This window comes from Balearica regulorum, chromosome 2, assembly GCF_011004875.1.
Source record: "Balearica regulorum gibbericeps isolate bBalReg1 chromosome 2, bBalReg1.pri, whole genome shotgun sequence".
Classification (NCBI taxonomy): Eukaryota; Metazoa; Chordata; class Aves; order Gruiformes; family Gruidae; genus Balearica; species Balearica regulorum.
In genome coordinates, this window is record NC_046185.1 from 141,899,346 (window position 1) to 141,922,285 (window position 22,940).

Consider the following 22,940-nt stretch of genomic DNA (forward strand, 5'->3'; position numbering starts at 1 on the left):
TTTACTACCATTTATATGTTCTATATTTTTATTTTGAATGTCTAATTTGAATGCTTTCAACTATAATGGCTTTGCTTTTGCAGGTCAATTTTTTCTTTCTGCTTAACATTGTCCGAGTTTTGGTGACAAAGCTAAGAGATACCCACCGTGCTGAGTCCAACATGTATATGAAAGCTGTCAGAGCCACTTTAATCCTGGTGCCCTTACTAGGAATTCAGTTTGTTATTATCCCCTGGAGACCAGAAAACCGACTTGCTGGAGAAATATATGATTACATCATGCACATATTAATGCATTACCAGGTATGTTATATAGTAGCAACTTCAACTTAGGTGGGGTACTTGCTGTCAAGTTAATTTAGCTGAAGATGCTGTTGCCAGTTGTTTTGCCCTGAAACTGAGCGTGACGCTGGTTTTGCAGTTATTTTCCAACCACTTTCACGTTATTGGATTATCTGCCTTTGCACGAGTAGCACGGCTGCATAAAGAGCAACCACAAGATAGGGGAAACAATGGAAAATGTAGCAAAAATTATCAGATGACACTATTTCTAAACGAAGGAGAGAAAACTGAGATCACAGAGGGCTTTTCTGTTCCAACACAATTTCTGTTGAAGTGCTTGAATTGACTGAAACTGGTGCTGTGAGGTTAATATTCACATTAGCTGTGTATGCAAACTGTTGTACAGAGGGAATGCCAACACACAGAAGCAAAGACAGACAATGAAGCTTCATTTAGGAGTTAAAGTTCCATTATGAGGCCATTTAAATTAAAATACAAGACTGACATTTTGATTTCATAAATGCTTTGAAAATACAGCATCATTCAGTAAGTCTGGTTTATTTCTTTTAAAAACAAAACAATATAAACCTAAATTACTTTAAATGCTTTGTTATCTGGTCTACTGACTGTAATGTATTCATCCTACATTGACTAGCAAAGACAGATTTCTAATGCATTTGTGAGTAGCAGTCAACATGGGTGAGTACAGTGACCCACTTCTTGTTTCCTTTCATACAGAAGTTAATAAATGCAGTAATTATTGTAATGTTGCAGTAAGAAAACAGCTCAAAAAAAAATCAGTGGTGCTTTTTCCTTAAATGAAGTGATAAATAATGCTACCAAAATCTATGCACCCTGTCATCTTAGATTGTATTTTCTGCTTATCACCCTTATCCTTCAAAACTGTGGGTGTGCGTGCTCCTGTGTGCATAGAATAAATAAAGCTACAGGTCTATTTTTGAAGTTTGTGCCATCTTCTATTACAGTTCTGCTTAAAAGGAATGAGAGTCTTTCTTCTGTTATTACCTGTATCGTCATTTCTTTGGTCTCAAGGGCTATAAAGGAATATCTCCAAATAAATTTTCTGGTGACATGTTGCTTACAGTTTTAGAAAGTTAGGATAAGATAGAGTGTTACAATAATCATTTTACTCTTAAAACATCTTCCAAATCCTGTGAGGTTGTTGGACAATTATGAAAAGAAGGTAATTATGTTAATTAACAATCATAATTATGATCATTATGCAAAGGAAACTCACCAAACTTGGGCTAAAAGGGAACCGGAAACAAAACCAAAGTATTGTGAAACTGTTGTACCAAGGGATGGGATTAGGTGATGGAGGGATCCAAGGAGGCAAAGGATCATCCCCGATGGTTTCCTTCTGCCCTTGTCCCAGTCATCAGGAATGGGTGTTTCTTGACCCCGATCACCCCCTGCTAACACATTTTGTTTTCTTTCAGCAGCGGGGATGGTGCCGGGGACACCGGAATGGGCACATGGTGGGGGCTGCCTGTGCCCCACTGCCGCTGTGCCCAGAGCAGCCAGCGGGCATGCCGAGCGGTGACTGTCCACCCAGGGCTGTCCCCCAGCCAGGGCAGCATTGCAGACCTCACAGAACAGCTCTTGACACCTCTGCAATTTAATCTCAGTGTGCTTCCTGCCAGCACATAAAATTTGGCCTTTCGGGAGGGCTGTGCAGTTGTCCTGCTAACTGCAGCCAGCAGTGATGCTCCCATTTCTACTTAGGGCAGAATTTTAATTCTGTTCTGAAATAAACTTTTTTTAATCCTTTCCCAAACATTTCTTGTATGCATATTTAAGATAGCCAGCTATATAATCACTCCTCTGGTGCTCATTTTCTTCCAGGACTGATTATGTAATTAGCAGATATTGTATTAGCTTGTGTAACGGCTATATTTCCCTGCTAGCTATTGCACTCTCACAAACCGCAGCACAGCCTGTGTCTCCAGAAACTAGCAGCAGTCTATTAGTTTTTGCATCCTGTGGCATGTCAGTCATATGCAAGCAGAGGCATCATGGGTGCAATTATGGGGTTTTTTTGTTGGAAAGTATAATACATTCTCCATTTCTGCACTGGTTAAATGATAAATTTTTTATGCCTTTTCTAGAACAGAAAGAGAGACAGTTTTTCCACAGCACATCGCTGCTTTAAGTGACCACAATGGTTTGATATATTAGTTAAATAGTCCATGTACACAGAAATGGTGCAAACAAGCACTGCAGTCTATTGTAAAAATCAGAGGATTGAGGGTGGTGAATGAGAAAGAATTTGTTCCCATGAGAAACTGTATAATAATATTTCTTTCAGAGAACCGTTTTCCCAGTTGAAAAACAACATGTCGAGATGTTATGTGCTAGGTTTCCTCTGCTGAAGTCATTTTTGAATAACAGAAGCCAGTCTGGTTTTGAACTCTCCTGCCCTTTTTGCAGTACTATCATCAATGCTCACCATTTTAAGTAGAAGTGTTTTTTCAAATATGGCTATATGAGCAATTCACAAACTCTGTATCTTTCTCCCCTGTATCAGCTCGTGTCTGTTTCATTACATAGACCAGATTCTTCTTAACAGAACTGTATAGTAGATGTATACATTATAAAAAAATTGAAGACTGGTTTTTTTGTGCTGCGAATACAAATGCATGTACTTTGCCAGCCAGCCTCCCATGGATCCTGTAAAAGTAGAGATTACTATCTCCCCTCACCATCACCAATATCAGCTTTTCAGTCTCCAGACTGTGCTGAAATGAAGGCTGCACCAGGCAAAGGAAAGATATTTCAACCCTTAACTGGAATAACTAAGGCACAGAGTGGGATGCTGTAGGTGCATTGCTGAACACGCAGTTAGCTTATTAAACAGAGCTCCTAACTAGGCACCACAAAGCAAACATTTGTGCTACAGAAGAGCCAGTGAGCTGCAGATTTTCCTAGAGGACCTGACTTTCAAAAAGCCAGTGAGATGATGCTGAAAGCACGTGAAAGATGCAGTGTTCCTCAGCGTGTAAAACATCAAGGTACTGGATGTGCTGGCTCCTTGCACACCTGTGCCATGAAAACACATCTGTCACTTAAAAGCCTGAAAAGTCCCATCGTATTGCCCAGCGAAGATGAAATGATACATCTGGTCAAACCGGGTGTCTTCTGCGAAGGACCGTACCAGCAACAGCCCTGTTTCCTGCCTGTAACTGCACTCAGGTCTCTGTGCTGAGGGCAGGAGGGACATGGCTCATGCCTCACACCCTGCCGCGGCTGCCTACACCTCCCTTGGTCCTGGGGCTGCCCCTGCCACTTCCCCCACCCTGGGAACCAACGAGTGTCTGGTTTGAGGGGGGTCCCAGGCTGCAAAGAGATTGGGGTGCTGAGCTCCAGTCAGAGGGTCTCCTGCCAGCGAGCACATCTTGTTATCCCAGCTTCTGATCTCTGACCTTAGATCCATAGCAGAGGTCTCAAAAGAAAAAAGAAAGAGTAGAAAAATGCAATAACCCTGTGATACATCCATTAGTCCCACATATAAGCCCCACCCCAGGCAGATGCTCTCAAACAAGCCCAGTGACTAACACACTCCTGCTTGAAAACTCCTTCCACCAACTGTCCTCTCTCTCCAAATTCTCTCTCTCCAGCATCTTGTAGCAGGGTTTGCAGAGGCTGTCACGTTACCTGACATGGCACTGTCGCTATGCTAGAGAAGATTTAGCCATGGAGGTCCACTTGGTGCAGTGGAGAAGTCCTCCATCAAAATCCCCCCAAATCAACAGCAATATGCAAGTTACTCTTCTTAACACATTGCTGACTACGTCCCTAAATGTGCAAGTCTGCTTATAATTAGAAATTAACATTCTATTCAGCATAAGGACCTTGTTTTTTGTTGGCAAATAAAAAGGTTTTTTCCATTAAGTTGAGATTAATAAAAGTTTTCTTGCTGCTCAAGTAAGATTACGCAGCAGCAGCCTCCAAGCAGCACCCTCAGGACTGCAGCACCCGCCCTGCCGGGCAGGAGGATCCAGCTCACAGGGGCCTCAATTCTGCAAAGCTTATTTTGTAACTTCCAGGCATGGGTTTGGGTCACATATCTGTCCACCCTGCCTCCAAGTTGTAAATTTAACTCTCTATGCAGCTTTACACAGAACAAAATTAACCCATTTAAAAGTAGCCTCATAAAATAGTAGGATATTTCAATGCATTTTAGAAGGTAGTCATTCCATCCGTTTCTCCATTTAAAGGGAAATAAATATCCTCGGTGATGCCAAAGCAGAAACATTTTTTATTCTGTACAAAGTTAAGGTCATAGGACTGCTTTTGACAACATAAGTGTTTTTGTCAGGTTTTTTTAATTTCCTCTTCCATTTTTTCTTTGCATTATTAGTAATTTCAAAACTGTCTAATATTTTGAGCCAATAAAAGTTAGGGGCAATGGTGGGGTTTTTTGAAAGCTGGATAAAGTGCCCTTTTTGTATGAAAAATTCATGTATGAAATGACAGTCATGAAACCTCCAGCAGAGAGCGGGAGAAGCAGCAGAGTGTGAGCTTTGGCTGGTGGGTTGTCTCCCTCATTTTGCAGCAGGTGGGTTGCCGTCTTCAGCCCTCTCATGACAATCTCCCCACCTCAACAGCAGCAGAAACTGCCCAGACACATTCTTTGCTTTGCTTATTTTTTTTAACCTAGCATAAATGACCACTTTATAACACAGTCATTAACCTCAGAGATGCTGTATGAATGTGCTGTGATTGATGAAGAACATGGTATTGTTTTTCTCAAAGCTCTTTGTCTTTGCTGAAATGAGAGAGATGGGAATGGGAAGTACTTCTATGAAGAACCTTGGCCATGCTTCTTTTTTTTCCTTTTTTTTTCTTTTTTTTTTTTCTTTTTTTTTCTTTTTTTTTGCCTGTCCATTCAGATCCAGAAGTGAGAAGTGAATGGACATGGACCAAAGCCCACACAGAGAATGAGAAACTGATTTTTTATATTGTGGCCTTCTGTACAATTACAATGATGTGCCATCATCTCATACCATCAGTAATGAATAGATCATCCCACTAAAGCCTATACAGCAACACATCGGAAGATAAGGCCATGGACATGCTCAAGAATAACAGAAATGAGCATATCTATATACGTTTTATTTGGTTTATGGAGACATAAACTAGAAGAAAAACTACGGAGGTATCAGAAACCCATGTAAATTTGCAGTATCTGCATAGGTGGTTTTTTTGTTTCTTTTGAACCTGAGCAAATTACTGGAACTTCTCTTGAAGACACTTATGTCCTCTAGAAGAGTGAGATACAAATTAAAAAACCTGTCAAGCAAAGAATGTCTTTGGACCAGTATAGGCACTTTAACACAGGGAAAAACTAACTACGGTGTCAGTAAGGTACACAAAGGTCTGAGAGCTGCTGACTCTGGACAATCCTTAAGGCATGATTCAGCCAAAAGTCACATTCATCTGTTCTTCACATGGTTCCAGAAATAAAGAATTTCAGAAGCAGTCATTAAAGACCTTAATCTCAGAATAAATATATTCTTCATCTCTGCCTTCAATACCACAGCCACCGTTACCCTGCTGTCAGCAGACAATATATCACAGGTCAGTTTAACAACTCCACACAGTGGCAGAGAGATATAATTGACCTAGAGAGCTCATCCTCAACAAGAATTGCACCCTGAGCAAAAACCAGCAGCAGTTAGAGACTATGGAAGACATATGTCAAAGAGATACGAGAATTAACCTGTGGGCCTTATATGAAATAATTAACCTACATCCAATATGTCACATGTTTTAATAGATCCACTGTAAAATTATCATCATCCCAAGCCCTCCTGGCTCTGAAGAGACAAAGCTGGTTTCTGCTACTGATACCTCTGTAGCTTTACAGCTGAAGATAACAATAGTACTCTGAACTATGGACAAAACTTTATGTATAAAATGGAAGAAGAAATAGAAATAGAAATAGAAATAGAAATAGAAATAGAAATAGAAATAGAAATAGAAATAGAAATAGAAATACAAATACAAATACAAATATAGATGGCAGAGCCCAGATGGCCATTGCTGGTGGAAGAAGAGCAATGAGACATATATAGAACAAAGAGAGAATATAATTTCTTTGGCCAGAAGATGTACAACATCCATGGTCTCAAAATAACAAGGAGCCAGATCTGCTCTCAGCTCACTCCAGACCAGAAGCATAACTGAAGGGATACGAGGCATCACCACAGCTTCCTTTTTAGCTTTTCTGTCAGAAGTTGCTTGGAGAAAACACTAGCTAAGGGAACTACACTCTCCAAGAGAAAAAAAGTAGAACAATTGCAGGATGTAACAGAGAAATTCAAATACCATACAGGAACTGAAATGGAAAATGGCTTCACTTCAATAGTTCAGGTTCAATTTCTGCCTTGAGGTGAACTGCAGTTCCCAAATTCCTCCTAAACACTCTTGCTGAAGAACAGACTTAGAAAAATTTCTCAGCTTCTTTCTCTCATCCTGATGTCTTTTGTGTCTGCCATGCCTCACATGGGACGTCCATCGAGCATCTCTACTCCCAGAGGAAATCAAGATTCATCTCATGTCCCATCATGGCTGACTGCTGTTAATATAAACACAGTTTAGCAAAATAATGAGACCCCTGCCGAGACCATGTACTGTGCAGTTCAACAGCAGATGTTTTGCAAGACTGTGCTAATTAATGTAGCACACACAGCGCAGGAGAAAATCAATATAGGCCACCAGGAAGTGATGCTTTTACTCAAATTTGCATAAATTTTTTATTTAGGAATCTGTGGTCTGACAAAGTCCTGCTTTAGAGGTGTAAGATTTTGGTTGACTTTGTGCTGTTTCTGAAACCAGAGCTTATGGACAAACTATTGTGCATTGCACATTGTATACTGGGATTTGAGGGTTTTGAGCATACTCACTGTTCTTCCAAAACATGAAAAGAAACTTTCTTTTTCTCACTATGTCTATCCTTCCTCGTCCTCGCACATGCTTTTCTGTGTTCGTATTTGAAGTCATGTCAAATTACAAATTCTGCATTAGAGAAAATTTATTGGAGTAAAATAATTGCCAAAATTCAGGTGGTCAGCACCTCTTTAAACCAGCCTGTGTATCTCTAATATATAAGCATTTTGTTAAAACAGTTATTGCTTCCCTACATTTGTGGTCCAAAATATACACTTGAGAGTCCAAGACATTTTACAAAGTGTTAGCTACAATTTAACTGGTAATCAGTTAAATGAGGGTTTATAAAAAGATACAGCTGTAAAGCTCTTCAAAGCAGCCCTTGGGAACACAAGTTATTGTATTGCAGTTTTCCCCTCAATTTCACAAACTGCCATACGTTTACTTTATAATAGCTGCTTTAAGTAATTCAAAATGAAGGCATTTGGCTCCTAGTGATGCTATGTAATGCTATTTTAATAAGAGTGAGTGCAGTTTAGAACATGGACCAAGGTAACTACATAGTTCTGAGTGGCGGGCTCTGTGTGCGAGAATTTTCTCTCTTATTTATTTCACACCTTCTCACCTCATGTCCCTGGCTTGGCCCTGTTTAGTCTTGTAGCAGTAGTGAAATATTATCTGAACAGCTGTGGCAATAATTAAATTAATTTTAAGCCATTTAGGACCAAGCTATTATCTGCAATCTCTCTTCTTTTTTCTCTGCCCCCTACCTTAGAACTCAACTATTGTGGTAGGTTTTTTTCCTTTTTCTGACAATTTATACCTCTTTTGAGATCCCTGCCATCCATTGTGATTGCCCACATACAAGCCCACTTATCCTGACATACAGTTTGATTTAAAGCCTGCCTGGGGCAGCTGGATTCTCCTTGACCAACACTTTTAACTGGATAACTGCAGTCTGACAAACAAGTGCCAGCACGCAGGATACAATTCCTCTGCCATCTCTTCAGCAAAGTCAGTACCAGTGTGGTACTCTGCTGTAAGCAAGATATCTACCTTACATGCCATTTAATTTTCCTTCTCTAGGCCTCTTGTACAAAATTAACTTCATTGCCAAAATTGAATATATATCATTCATTACTATAAATGCTAGTGATATAGAAGAAAAAGGTAAAACATGTTGAAAAGACAAATATCAGTGTAATAATGTAACTGTGAATGAGGGAGAAGTTAGGTGAAGTGTCTGTGACGCAGAGGAAGTGGACAAATGTTTTTATCTTGTATTCCTCAAGTCCAAATTTCCAAACAACACCAAAAAAACCCCAACAACATATTCTGATCTCTAAACTCTTTGCTTTTCCTTTCTCTTAGGGCTTACTTGTGGCAACTATATTCTGCTTCTTCAATGGTGAGGTAAGCACGTGAAATACAGCAAATGAGCAGAACTTGAAAAATAGTCACTTCATTGTTCATTAACGCAGAAATGAAGCATGTTGCGCTACAAACTTTGAAACCACACAAAGTCACTTTTTACTCTCTATATACAAGCAGCCGTGTGCATTTTGGAAAGCTCTGTGCAGAGCGTGACTTGAATATCTCTGAGCAGATGAATCAGGAGTGTTAGCATTACAAAGCAGATGGCACCAAATGAGGTACAGGCATGACACTCTCCCCCCACCATCTGCAATTTTGAGACAGAGGTCTAAGTAAAGGAGAAAAATGCTCTATGTCCCTTCCCGTCCCAGAATAGTGGGATGGATCACCCAGAAGGACCACAATGCCCCATAAGCAGCAGTGGGGATCTTCGGGGGTCTGTCCTGGAGAGCGAAGTGCTGCGTTCAGCCCCAGAGTCATGGCAGATGCCATCCCTAGAAGCACTGTCAGAGTAGAGATGCCTGGAGGACTGCAATTACTTTCACTCCTTTGAGGATTAATGCTGGCATTTTTAAGGTCAGTGTTTCTCATGTAGTAATTGAGAAATAAAAACCCTTGAGGAAAAGATGTCTCCCATTTTCTTACATCTGGATCAATATTTTATATACCTACAGCAGGTTTTAGGTCCACTTCACTACATTTTTAGATTTTACAAAAAGATAACAGGTTAAAATATGTCAAGAACTATTTAAATTCCTACAGTAAGCCATTTTCCAAAGATGGTTAGCAGAAAAATGCTTTTTCAATACATCAGGAGCATTCAACTGTAGTGAAATAAGACACCTATATATCTTAGCAAAGCTAAGAAAGGACTAGGAAGTCCTTTAAAAAGTTAATTTTGAATCCAGAGCAGATAAATTAGATACAGAGCAAGCTTTGTGATGCTAACACTCAGTATGCCAACCCAAAGAGATATTTGTGCTCCTGTTTATCCCTGTATATTATTAGAAAGCAGCAAATTCAAGTAATTATGTGACCATGCTGATGTTTCCATAGCGACTTGAAGCAAGTTGTCTTATTGATAAGGGGCTACTGTCTGCTTTGCTAACTTTTGGGATGGCAGAGAGGATTAAATTCTGCCACCGCTTGTCGACATCACTATACATTTGCTTCCGGCTGGCTTACTGCATAAATGTACAGAGAAATGCAACAGTAAAAAAGATTAGAGGTCTCCCACTAGGCCATTCTGTAGCATGGCCTTTTAGGAGTCATAAAGGAGAATGGCAAAACTTGAGCAGTTAATGACACCAGAATCTAACATGAAATTATAGCTGTAAAGATCACACTACAGAAGGTCATGGTTTTATGGGTCCAATTAAACAAAGTTGGAGGGATGTACAAGTCTTTTTTTTTTTTTTCCCTATCACATTTCTTGTCTCCCAGATCTACAGGCTACTACCACCTTTCTCCTTGTTCCTTACTATCATCACTTATTGGCACAGTCCAATCTCCATGCCCCGGAAACATAGAAAGACTTCTGATTCTCCCTGGTAGGGAGGACCTGGCGTGGAGAAAGCAGAGACCAGCCAGGCAATTTTTGAAACATCCTCTCTCCGTAGGAATGACTGCGTAGCTAGGTACAGGCAGTGCTCCAGTGTGTCCTCGTTTGCCTCCAAACAATGCATTACCCCAAAATCCTGGTCTTGAACATTGCCTTCTTCCTTCTTCATTCTCACCAGTGTCACCTTCCATGTTTTTCAGATTAGCTTTTGCAAAACAAATTTGCTTAATGTTTTATAGCTTTAGTGTAAAAGGTCGATTACTCTGTAATTCTCCAACTCTAATGAGAACATACGGATTTGTGCATAGATTAAAGGCTGTAGCAATGCTAAAAATGAGGAAAGGCAGCAAGAAAATGCACTGCAAAACATGAATTATCTTAAAGGCTGTTTGTTCCTTAGGTGTGTGTCATCAGATAGCTCTAATGCCAAAGTACTTTTGGCAATGCCACAGTACCAGAGAAGTATATCCATCTTTACAACTCCAGGAATACAAGTTTCAAGTTACACAATAATGAATATATCATGGCAGACCATATGCATCATTTAATTCAAAATTAGATGGCAGGGTATGAATGAGTTTACCTGCCATCTGAACTACCTGTAGTGCGCAAGGCAGAAAACTAAAAGCCACATTCCAGGAATGAAAATGAGCCTAAAATAAATACACAGCTCTTTTTTGTTCATTAAGTATTATATTACATTTAATTTAGAATTCAGAATAAATATATTTGGATTAAAAAAATACACCATATTCATACATGATATTGAGACGTCTGACCTCAGAGACATGCTGTGCTTTGTGGACTTCTGCATTGACTGGACTGCTGTTAGGAAGCATCAATAGCAGCCAGTCATTCCTTACATGGACTGAAGATGCACGCCCTAGATCCAAATCCTGACAGCAATAGTCACCAAACCCCTGTTCACCTCTGACAGCATTTTTGACACATCTGGCAGCCCACAGTAAAAGGACCTCTTCCTTGTGAAAGGCTCTCATCTGGATATCCACTTTTGATACTTGAATTGTCAACTTGCCATCACTGAGGGGACACATCTGGAAAGGACGATGCCCAAAAGGAGATAAAAATGAATCTGATACTGAAATGTGGCTTCCAGTTTTGTACTCTATTGCTCCCGTAAGTAATCACATGGATGACTTAACTACCTCTGGGTAGCTCCGGACTTCGTGCGGGATTAATGACTCCTTGGTGGAGTGGCTGATCAGAAATGTTGATCAGTCTCAGACAGTAAGAACAAAACGCTGTGGGGATTCAGGTTTCCCAGACATATTAAGAGTGATTTTTGTTGGTGCTTGGGTACTTTTCACCAGTACACCCATTTTCAAAATCGTATCTGCTTCAGACTTGCAGACTGTCTAATATGGTCAATGGCAGGGATGCTGAGAAACCCTCTCATTATTTTCTTATGGGAAATTTTATTTAACAGACAATAAAGGAAGCCTTTTTTTTTTTAGAATTTCCCATTAAGGTGGGCAGGGAGTCAAAGATGACACCTCTCTAGTACAGACTCAAGACAGTTTGGTGCTACTTACATCAGCACATTACCAATAAACGTCAAGCAAGTTTATGTACTAGAGGAGCTGTGCTGGACTGTGCCAGAAAATAGGACGAAAGGATTATGAACCCTTTCCTCCAAGTCCCATTTATTCCTGCAGTTACACAAGGTGTAGATATATAAGGCACAAAACTTATAGAGGAGCAGCGACAGACTAATGCCAAGGTGACACTGGGTCCTTCCAAAGGGAGTGCTGGCCTGAGTTTGGCTGTCCAAGAGAACTAAGCTGAGATAATTTCCCCCAGTCCTGCTGTGTGCAGTATGACATAGACCAAAGCCACAGTCTGGTCTTCAGTCATGGTAGGAGATTGTTTCCAAGCCACTGTATACATCTGCTGCCATAGAGCTCAAAATATTTTTCATGAGAAAATTCAGTGTGGGGCAAGGAAATTAATTTTAGTACCACAGGAGCCTGGATAATCTGGGATTTACTTTTTCCTACTGGAATATTTAACTTCAATACATGAAGTTTAGCCAGGACAAACAATAGTAAACTCAGTACCACCTGACAGTGTTTTATATTGCATTTATCGCCTACTACCTCGCCAACCTCACTTTAGTACCATGAGCCCATCTATAGAAGGAAATGTAAAGAAGCTGTACCGATGCCTGCATTCATGTGGAAGAACACGTAAACAATGGGTTGGTTTCGGACTTTTAAAATGACAGGTCTTCTTTTGCATTTTCATATAAAATCTCAGTGTCCAGCAGTACTGTAGCTTCTCTGTCCAACAGCAACAGTGTTGTGCAGATGATACAAGGTCTCTGCAATAGTCTGCTCACCAGACCGTATTTCCAGGCCTGAGATTGCTTCTAGACTGTAAGGCTGGCCAACAAAATGGAAAGTCTGTTTGGAAGAAAACCAACCGTATATCTTGTGTGCCAAAGAGGCATGAATGGATAATAGGCAACAGAAAAACCTTTTAGGTCCTGAAGAGCAGAGTAAATAAACTCAAGCTCTTCATTTCTTTAGACTTTACTTTCTTTCAGCGGAAAGCACAGCAGGCATTGCCCTGCCTGTCCGGGTCCCCAGGAGCCTCCTTGGTCGTTAATATGTTGTGGCTGTGCATGTGATTTTCAGTAATGCTGCTTACACATTTAAAATCTATGCATGAATGGTTTTAGTTGGCACTGAATTATGGTCATCTGAGATCCTTGGAATATGTCAGAAATCTAGATTAACACATTGTTTTACTCAAGTGCCGCAGCTTATGCTATCCGTTATCCGTTTGTGGCCGGGTTCCGGTACAGGCCAGCAGTTCAGTGGAGAATAAAAACACAGCTGCTTTGACCTCGTGCTCTCAGTGCTCTGTGGAGCCTTTTCAACCTGACTAGTGGCACTTCTAATCATGGGCTGAACTGGAAGGGACGTGCCTGTTCTCTCCCTGACCATACATACAATTTAAGTGTCACTCCCTTCTGAGAAGAAAACTATAAGCTCCTCACGGCAGGCTTTGTAAGACTCAGTGACATTGTTCTTCCCTCTTCAGTTAACCGTGTTATCATCTCCAGACCTGTGGTTGCCCTGGTGGCCCATCAGGCTCTGGTTGAACTGAGAACAGTTTGAGAGCTCAGCAGGAGCTCATCAACTTCACAGGATCTCTTCTCCCCACGCAAGAGCGATCAAAGCCTTGGGGTCTATGCAGGGGCAGGGAGCTAGGAGAGGAACAGGAAGGGTGTAAGAGCATGTTCTTGCCACCTCCACTGAAGTGCTGAGATTAATCTGAATGGATGAACTGCTGTGAAATGCAAACACAGTGCTGAGGGGCAGAGGGGATGGCCAGAGGTGCGCAGTGGCTAGAGGTGCTAACGACCACGGTGGTGGTGGTGGAGAGATGGCTGCAGGCAGGCAGAGCTGCTGTGCACAGCCAAGATTTTTGCATTATCCTCATTGTGTCCAGCCGTAGGTTACAGGAACCACTGCCCCAGTGTGACATTGGGGAAAGTCACTAACTTAGTCCTGAAGATTTCTTCTTCTAGTCCCTCCTCATAGCTTCTAGGGTGACTAAGCTACAATATTCATACTGTGACATCAAAAGGAAATTCTAAAGTGACTAAAATCTTTACTTCATGTGTAGTATTTCTGTATCATGTGCTACAGCTGCGTTATTCTTTCACGCAGTAATTATTCCTCACTAATAGACTTTGGTGATGGTGTGATATGAAACATCCCTGCATGTAGCCATTTCACTTTAAATCTCAATATTGGCATAGTAAGCTTTGCTCACAGCCCCAGTAATTAAAGTTCCGTGTAACCATATGCCTTTTCCATGCTTGATATCTAATTAACCTACACTCAGCCATTTGTTTTCTTTTCTTTATGTGTTAGGAGAAGGTGAATAGCAATACAGTTCTCCAAATGAGAAGAACTCTTAACTACTTTGTCTTGAGCTAAACAGTAGCAAAAAAGAACTAGTATTGGAAACTGGGCATGGATGTCATTTTCATTAATTTTAATTTTCATTAAAGTTAATTTTAAAGAACTAGTCCAGCAAACGTTTGTTTACTCATACCAAAGTCAGTGCAACTGCTCGCATGAGTAAGGATTTATAGCATCACTCCTCATACCTTGGCTTGCGTCTTGGATTAAAAATAAAAAGCTAAAGCAATTGAAATATATCCATTCTTGGCAAGCTGCATAGTCCTGCTGTATGCTCAGTAAGCATCTCAGATTCATAGCAATTCCTTATGAAGCCTTATCCTTATGTGACATGAAATAGCTTTCTTGCAGGCAGCTGTGGGTAGTGAATAGATAACATTTTACTATATACATATTAATAGAGTGATTAGAATTGTGTAGACTTGGGAAATGTTGAAGTCATTCAGATTTATCTACATGAATCAAAGATATTGTTCTGCACAGAGCCTGGAGCGTGACTTCAGACTACTCCCTGAGTAAAAAAAAAGACGAACAGCGTCCACCTCAGCAGGAGCACGGAAACTCGGGGACACTCCTGTGATCGCAGTTCCTCACCTGAGCCTGCCTTCCTCTGGAGGGGTGGTTATTTACAGCTGATTATTATGTCAAACTGCTCCTATTCTCACATCTTGCTGTCTGGAGTCACTGATCCAAATTAACAGAGCCAGGGTTTGCCCACACCCTGCTCATGTCTCAACGCTTCCTTTGGGAAGGAGCTAGCAAGTGCCGGGATGCCTCAACATGAACCTGGAGAAGGGCTTCTTATTCCCTGCAGGACTCAATAGTTTAAGTCATATCCTAGTGCCATATATAACATCACTCTTACTGTGAATGTTGAATAAAATATTTTATTCCTAGAAGATGAATGTCCAAAGGTTGAAATTCTCTGCTACACAGAGGGCTATAACCAATACTGTTTTTTTGCCAGCAGAGAACCTGTCCTTAAATTATCAAAACAAAATCTCTGTTTAGCTGTACTAATCCTCCAACTCTTTCTCTCTGCAAAATCAGACCTGGCAAGCTCTCGAAGTGTACTTACACTTTGCCATTCATGGCCAATTTTACTCAAGGTTCAGTTTCTTCAGGGATCACAATGCATTGGCCATTCCAGGGGCAAAGATCCAGCTGCAGCATCAGATGGATTTTAATTCCCATCCCTCCTTCCTCTTCCCTCTTCTACCATAGCACCCTACTGTGTTCCCATGCAGCAATCTGGTCCACATTTCCCTCTTATGGGAACAGCTAACCTATACTCTCTCTTCATAAGCAGCAACAACTGCAGAAACTCTAATTGCTGCCATAGGGTAGGCAGGGAAGAAATTAATGCCGCGATGAGTAACTGCTTCTGCTTCTGGAGCTGGGAGCAGAGGAGAGGAGAGAGGCAGACCAAACCTGGTGGAATTAGACCTGGAGCTTAGCTTTCCTTTCCTTTCCTTTCCTTTCCTTTCCTTTCCTTTCCTTTCCTTTCCTTTCCTTTCCTTTCCTTTCCTTTCCTTTCCTTTCCTTTCCTTTCCTTTCCTTTCCTTTCCTTTCCTTTCCTTTCCTTTCCTTTCCTTTCCTTTCCTTTCCTTTCCTTTCCTTTCCTTTCCTTTCCTTTCCTTTCCTTTCCTTTCCTTTCCTTTCCTTTCCTTTCCTTTCCTTTCCTTTCCTTTCCTTTCCTTTCCTTTCCATATTTTAAAATGTCTACAATTATTGGGGTTTAGATCATGCCTCACCCTAACTCTGTGTTTCTTTCCCAGGTACAAGGCGCTTTGAAGCGGCAATGGACACAGTACAAAACCCAGTGGGGCCAAAGGCGCCGAGAGCACTGTTCCACGCGATCTACCTCCTACACTGCAACCTCTATCACAGAGGTCCCCGTTTACCTGTACCATCATGATTCCAACAATGAACAGTTAAATGGAAGATACATAGAGGACTCTGAACTCGTTGCATTAAAATCCGGAGAGACATCTGCTTAGATCAGTGCCAGCCATCGCAAACACATCATTTCACATTCTGCTTGTGAACAAAGTGGGGAGAAGGGTGGGAGACACTGCAGGAGAGGGCAAGACCAGGTGAAAGGACACATCATATTCAAATCACATCGACCTCTGACAGCGGTGGCGTAGAGGCAGTCTGACGCAGAGTTGGGAATAGCATTTGTCCTCTACGCTGCAGCAGGGAGTGAACATGGATCTGCCCACCAGGCTGTGTCATCTCCACATCTCCTCATACCGGCCATATGAAGCGTCCATCTGACAGTACTAACAGCGCCAGGTAGCCCATAGCAAACAGGAAAGAAAGAACCAGTATGTCACAATTGGAAACTTTCAGCACTTTTTGCTTTCAGTACTTTTCTTTAACACTAGATTTTGAACTACCGACTTTCACAAGATGTAACTGGCTTGGAGTCCTTTACTTTTCCCCTTTTAATGAGCTTGATGACTTATTAAAAGATTTTGCACATTGCAAGATGAATCAAACAGATGAACATAAAAAGAATGCTTCCAAAGTATTCAAATCTTTATGATCTCCAAAGGATGTCCCAAAATACTACTATCCCATTAGCAGATGCATAAAACAAATGAAAGTGAAATACCCATCACATACCAAGATCTCAAACACCCTCAGAGAAACAGATCAGTTCTTTAGGCTGCCCCAAACATCTCCGAAAGGCATCTTAAAATAGTTTTTGCTTAACAGTACTGGTAGTTCAAGAATATTTATTTATAGGAAAAATTGTCACCCTATTACTCTGCCCAGAAACTCATCACTAAGGCACAATTCTTTCACTCTGAATAAACTGTGAAATTTGTTTGGAAATTGTGATTTGCTTTAAAAGCCACCGTGAGATGAATGCTAGATGAGTGCTTGTCTCTGTTAAAGGCTCCCAGGTAAGAAATGTCTTAGCACAGGAAGCATCTATTTTTGGAATCTGGTTGCTGCTCTGAGTCCCTAGTTGTTGAAGGTGATGATTTCTTGTGTGAGTCTGAGTCTGTCATCAGGAAAACATGATGAATGTACAGTTTCATGAGTGATAAGCACCTTTTATCACACATTCAAAGCATCATTAGGGTCTCTGTGTGATTACTGAGGCAGAAATCAGGTCAGGGAGAAGCTGATTTGCAGTTAGAAGTTACAGTACTGTCGCTGTAAAAGTTCTGCAAATCACAAAATAAATAAAATAGATTATTTTCCCACATGAAGTTAATTGTAAAGAATCTGCAAGCAGCAAGGCCAGTGCCAAGGAAGTTTTGCAGGGCTGTGACTCCTATGGAGTTTTATGCATAAAATGTCTAATGAATATAATGTCATTCCTTCTTACATCCCTCTGAAAAACTGTCCTACAGATTCCCACTCCCTTGCCTTTGGTTGAGATGTGCATGGGATCTTTCAAATGCTAACAACTTCAAAATACTCATCACAGTCCTTAACTTTGAAGGAAGCTGGAAAGTTATCAGTCCCCTTTTGTGTTCCTGCTAATCCACTTGCATCTGATGCTTCAACCCCAGCCCAAGCAGGAAGACATGGTCAGAGGAGGACACAGCTGCAAGAGCCAGTGGTGACACCTGTTCATCTCAAATGTCTAAATACCAGCCCTGACCCGGTGTCCTGGTTTTGGGACAGCAGTACTTCATCTATCACCATTTCTGCTTTTACCAGTTACCAATGGGAAGTGGAGGACTTAGTCATTAAAGGCGATAAGGTGTCTCTGCTATGAATGCTGTATTTCTGAATAGCTTTGGGGCACACCACACTTCCCTGGAGAGCTCCAGAAGGCGTTCTTAATTTCTAAAGATACAAACAAGCTGATTGTAAAAGAAGTGTAAATAATACAGAGAGTTTAATAATGAACACGTTGGTTTTAATAATGTACGTGTTTACAACATGTAAGTACAAGTCATTTTACAGTCTATTATGTTCATGTGGATGTACAAAATGGAAATGCTTTGCCATTACAGTGGTTGTTCTCTTTCTTCACTAATGATATTTTCTTGCTCTGTTCAGTAGAATGCTCTGAAAATCCAAATTCAAGATCTGGGGTTTAGGATCTCAATTTGAGCTTCGGATGGTGGAAACACTGTGTGGTTATGTCGGTCCCTGTGGCAGCTTTGGTTTCAGTGGAGTGGTGATCATTTGCAGCCACTAAAAATGTGGTCTTACTCAGTATGTGAGTTTAGGGTTGGCATCACCCTTGGGCTTTGCAGGAAAGGCTGTGTTTTAGAGGTACTTACTTAGTAATTTCTAATTAAAATATTTTCCAATCAAAAATGCTATTTTTCTTCATCTCAAGATGGTTTGAAATGTTGTCACTGCATACGTAAGGTAGATTTCACTTATCTGCTTTATAAATAGTACCATACACTAGTGACAATAATATTGGTAATGCTGATACGACCTCAGTAGTTACATCTTGGCAGTAGGGTGTTTTATCTCTCATGCATTTCACAGTTACAGAAGAAATGCGGAATTAATATATCGGTGTATCAAAAAGCAGGAAAGGAGCTGACACTTCAGTCAGTGGATTCAAGGTGTATTTTAAGAGGAACCAAACTTTACATTAATCACCTCTGCAGTATCTATTTCCTCTCATACACCACACCAAAAACATGAAAACCCAGTTTAGTGAACATTTGCTCTGGCAGAAGGGTTTGTGTGGTTACTTTGAGGAATAGAAACACAGCATAAATTGAAAGACTTCATGTGGTATGGGATGCTGAAATTAAGACTTGTTTTTAATTTTATTTACTTAATAAATATGTTTTAGCTGAAATAAAAGAGCAACAAAGGTAGAACAGATAATTTTCTCTGTATTAAAATTCTTAGCAATAATGCAACCTTAATTAAAATCTGCCAGTATTGCCATTATAAAGTGCTCATGTGTTTATAACGTAGCAACATAACTTTGTTTTGGGATAAAACCAACCACGCAAGTCTGGTGAATTTCTGTCATCTTTTCCAAAATCCTCCTCCATCCTTTGCCAACCTTAATAAACAAAATCTGAGCCATTTTTCCAAAGATGCAAATCCTAAACACTAGCAATGTGAAGGTATCTGCATTTCCAGTGCTTGGAATTTTCAAAGTCAGATGTGTCTTCATGAAGCTAAATATGCACAGTTATTTGATTACTGCTGAAAAATATGATTATTTGTAACCTAAAAGTAATTTGCATTGAAACAGTAGTTGATCTCAAACCAATGAGACTCTGCAGTGTGTGAGCATGCCCTCTTTGCCCTCCAGCAGCACAGAAGACCTGAGCCCAACCACATGCAATTTGGACCCAGTGCTAGCCACATGGGGGGAAAAAACACACACAAAAAGGAGACTTTGCAGCTAATGTTGGTGCCAAACTGGGAATTCTGAGTTCCTGGGGCAGCTGGGTCATTAGAAAGTACCATTTTACTTGCTCCAGGAGCACCCACTTCAGAGGGACATTGCAAAACGAAAGCCTGAGTCCAGCACAGCAAATGTCATCATTGGCCAGCAGTGAGGAAAAGGCAGATCTCCAGCTTGAAATACCATCTCAGGAGGAAGAACATGTTCCGCTCCTTAGTCGACTATCTAGTCAAGTTTAAGTCCCTGGGCAGCGCTGAGGTTTAGGATGATGCCAGAGTTAGGCTGCTTTGATACCTGTAGTTCTGTGGGAGTTGTAGTAATTAAGGTACTTATAAGGTTTAATTTCAAAGTATCCTTTTCATGACCTGCAGATGTTTTCTGTGCAGCGCAGAATTTTGCAGGTACTTCCAGATGAATCACAAATCTATATTTAAGCACCCCTTTATTGAATACTCAGAGCATCATTGAGAAAATAAAAGAAAGTATTTCTCAGTGTCTCAAGTATAGATCAGTATGTTTCTCTCAGCTTAATAAAGGACAGTTGTTTTAACCAGTAAAATTAAGTGGTGAGAAGGTTATCATCACTGAGCATGTGACACTGCTGCAGAAAGAGAAAGCATCACGGTAAGATGACTAACCAGGCTGTTGTATGTGAGTCTCATGAAACACAAATCAGCGCAGGCAGTGTTAGGAGGATTTAGGCCTCGTTCATCTGCCTTGGCAGATGAACCATGTGGATGACCTGTCAAATTCTGTCAAGACTTATTTTCTATGATTTTATAGCAGCAGAGATGGGCACTGTGCTCTGCTGGGGCAGGGAGGCACTTAACTCTCATTGTATGCCATTTGAAGTTTTCTTCATAATCCGATTTCAGGATCTCGCAAGCCTGTCTGTAAAAGAAAAAAACTACAAGTGTCTTCAGTCAATTTTTAAAGGACATCAGATGTCTACACTGATTTCAGGAACCTGGGTCCTTTTCTCTCACTGTGAGCAAATGCAACTTCGAGAAGTGATCACAGGAGGTTACTTTATGAAATGTCTGATGTGCAGCGGTGTGACTAGATGCAACCCCTCCATTCCCACATGCTGTAGATGTTAGTTTGCATATATATGGTCAAGGGTATACAGGTCCTTCCTTCATCTGCCCTGCATTTCTCTCCACCTCAGTATCACCACCACAAGAAGTGTTTACTACCCAGTCTGTGCATCTTACACGTTTCCAGGAGGAACGTTTCTCCTTTACAGTTTGCACCTTATGTTGACTTGTTGTAGATCCAGGATGTACTTGCCGCAAGTCAGACTGGAAAGTGTGCATTTTATTCCAAACCAGTTCATAGAATTCAGGTGCTTGGCCCAGATTGTTGTTTTTGGGTTTTTTTTAAAAAAGAAAAACAACACTGAAATTATGAAAATGGTAGGTGCACATTTAAAACTAAAGTAAGGACAAAAGTCTGAGCACACAGATGAAATATCTTTAGAAGCAGAGTAACATTACCTTTCTCTTTTTGACAGAATGTAATCCTGGCATCTAAAAAACCCCAACATCTAAAAGCTCTTGGGAAGTTGAATGTTAGATAAAAGGCACAAAAAAAAGAAAACATCTGGAAATTCTAGGCAGCATACATACATATACATATATGTTATATATATGGATATACAGACAATGAATTTTTATAAGAACTGTGTTCAGGTAGAGAGTGACCCATAGTCTCCCCAAAATGCACAAAGCATGAGTGGGGAAGATTGTGGGGCAGAGAAGATACGTAGCCTCTCTTACCTGCCTTAATGCTTTCTGGGAACCCCATATGGAGCACAGACAACTGGGGTCACCCATCTGCCTGCTCCTGCCAGATGGGTTCATGATGGGAATGAGTGGGCCAAGAGATACTGGCTGCACTGCGTTTCTCAGCTTGCTGAAACAACACTGAGCTGATGAAAGGGGCTGATTGGGGGGGGACAAGCAGAAATAATCTCTTTCCCAGCTGCACGTCTGCTGTCCAACAGGTAACCTCATTTATATCACCAGCAAAACACCCACTGTTGTGGAGAAGACTGACCTAAGACCAGACAGCTCCTTGGTATGGAAAACCTCTTGTTTCGCTGTACGCTGGGTAACACGGCAGTAATTCTCACTGACTACTGCAGTGTGGCTAAGGGCAGGATTTACCCCTCTCTGCTTTTTGAGGTTATATAAATATCTAGCAAACGTTGAAAACACTCGGTGGAATATAGCCTCACCTACATATTTAACATGAAAGATCCCAATTCATCAGTATTATGCTACGTACAGACTGATATTTCTTTAGTTTTGAACAAGCAAGTCCAACGTATCTCAATGCAGATGGCGACACAAGGCTGATCACCAGTATGTTGTACAGCTAGATGCTTCTGGGAGGCAACTGGTACACAAGGAGATGTATGGCTCTTCCCAATAACTGCTGCAGGGGATGAACTTCTCCCAGTGCGTGTGTGTGTGTGCACATGCACGCACATTTTTAATGAATAAACCCTTTATGGATAAATACCATCACAATTAACATCCCCTCTGAGAAGGGCCTGGGAGGGACTTGTGTGCAATTTAAACAATCTGTGAACTAAGTTCCGTGAAGAAAGAGGCCACATCTCTGGTTTAGAGACAGCATCACCAGTATTGGCTGCCACAGGGATGAAATTTACATAGAGTAGCTGCCTATAACAAGTGTTGCTCTACAAATGGTCAGAGCTCATATTCTGCTTCCTGCAGATTATGTGGGCAGGTTTATCAAGTTCAGGCCCACATCAAATGAACAGGAAATAGCTGAAGAAAAGGTTTTGCTTATTGAATTTTATTGTACTACAGGCTTTTTTATTTTATGAGCTCTCTTATTGTCTTTGGGTATATAGCAAATATTTAACTCCCAAGGACTTAGCCCTCATGCTCACAGTTGGCTCTCCAGCAACTGAAGGGAGGTGCCCCTTTGGCAGAGGCTGTAGCTTTGAACTGGCAGCAATTCAGACCCTTCACAAGAATTACACTATGAGTATGTCCAACAAAAAGTAGATACAATCCATACTGCAGCCTTCATTTTCGAAAGGAAGGAGTGCAAGGATTTTTCGCTTTATTCTTCTGCTGTAAAATTTCACCTTGATGAGAGACTCCTTGGGAAGTCAGTGTTATTAAGGATGTGAAGGGACAACAGGTCACTCCAGATGTGCCATCATCTACGCAGGTGCTGCCACATACATGATGAACAGTTTGTCATGACTCACCAAGTTTGGGAAAATGCTGAAAAAGAACCAGAGCATGTTTGTCCTTTCTAGCTACAGACCACGTAGGAGTAACTTGATAACAAATTTTCTTATTTATCAGGATATCATGGACAAAGGTCTCTGCTTTTCAGCCATTTGTATTACATTAGACAAATACTAACACTCTTGAGTGCAGAATGATGCATCTGTTACAGACAAAGCACTTCAGCAAAAAAAGGAATGCAATTAGGACAAAGACACATAATAA

At 40.9% G+C, this 22,940-nt stretch overlaps 1 protein-coding gene across 4 annotated transcripts in view; it reads left to right on the plus strand.

Annotated features, from left to right (window-relative positions):
* Positions 1 to 18,377, plus strand: part of CALCR (calcitonin receptor) — a 168,952-nt gene extending 150,575 nt beyond the window's left edge. For 2 of the 4 annotated variants that reach the window (XM_075746168.1, XM_075746170.1), the window contains exons 11-13: positions 84 to 302; positions 8,565 to 8,606; positions 15,863 to 18,377. In XM_075746168.1, coding sequence (XP_075602283.1) covers positions 84 to 302; positions 8,565 to 8,606; positions 15,863 to 16,084 — 483 coding nt within the window. In that variant the 3' untranslated portion in view covers positions 16,085 to 18,377. Of the gene's footprint in view, positions 1 to 83; positions 303 to 5,194; positions 6,261 to 8,564; positions 8,607 to 15,862 lie in introns of those variants that run through there. The other 2 variants (XM_075746171.1, XM_075746172.1) reach the window with 2 other exon arrangements.
* The last annotated feature ends 4,563 nt before the right edge of the window (positions 18,378 to 22,940 follow it).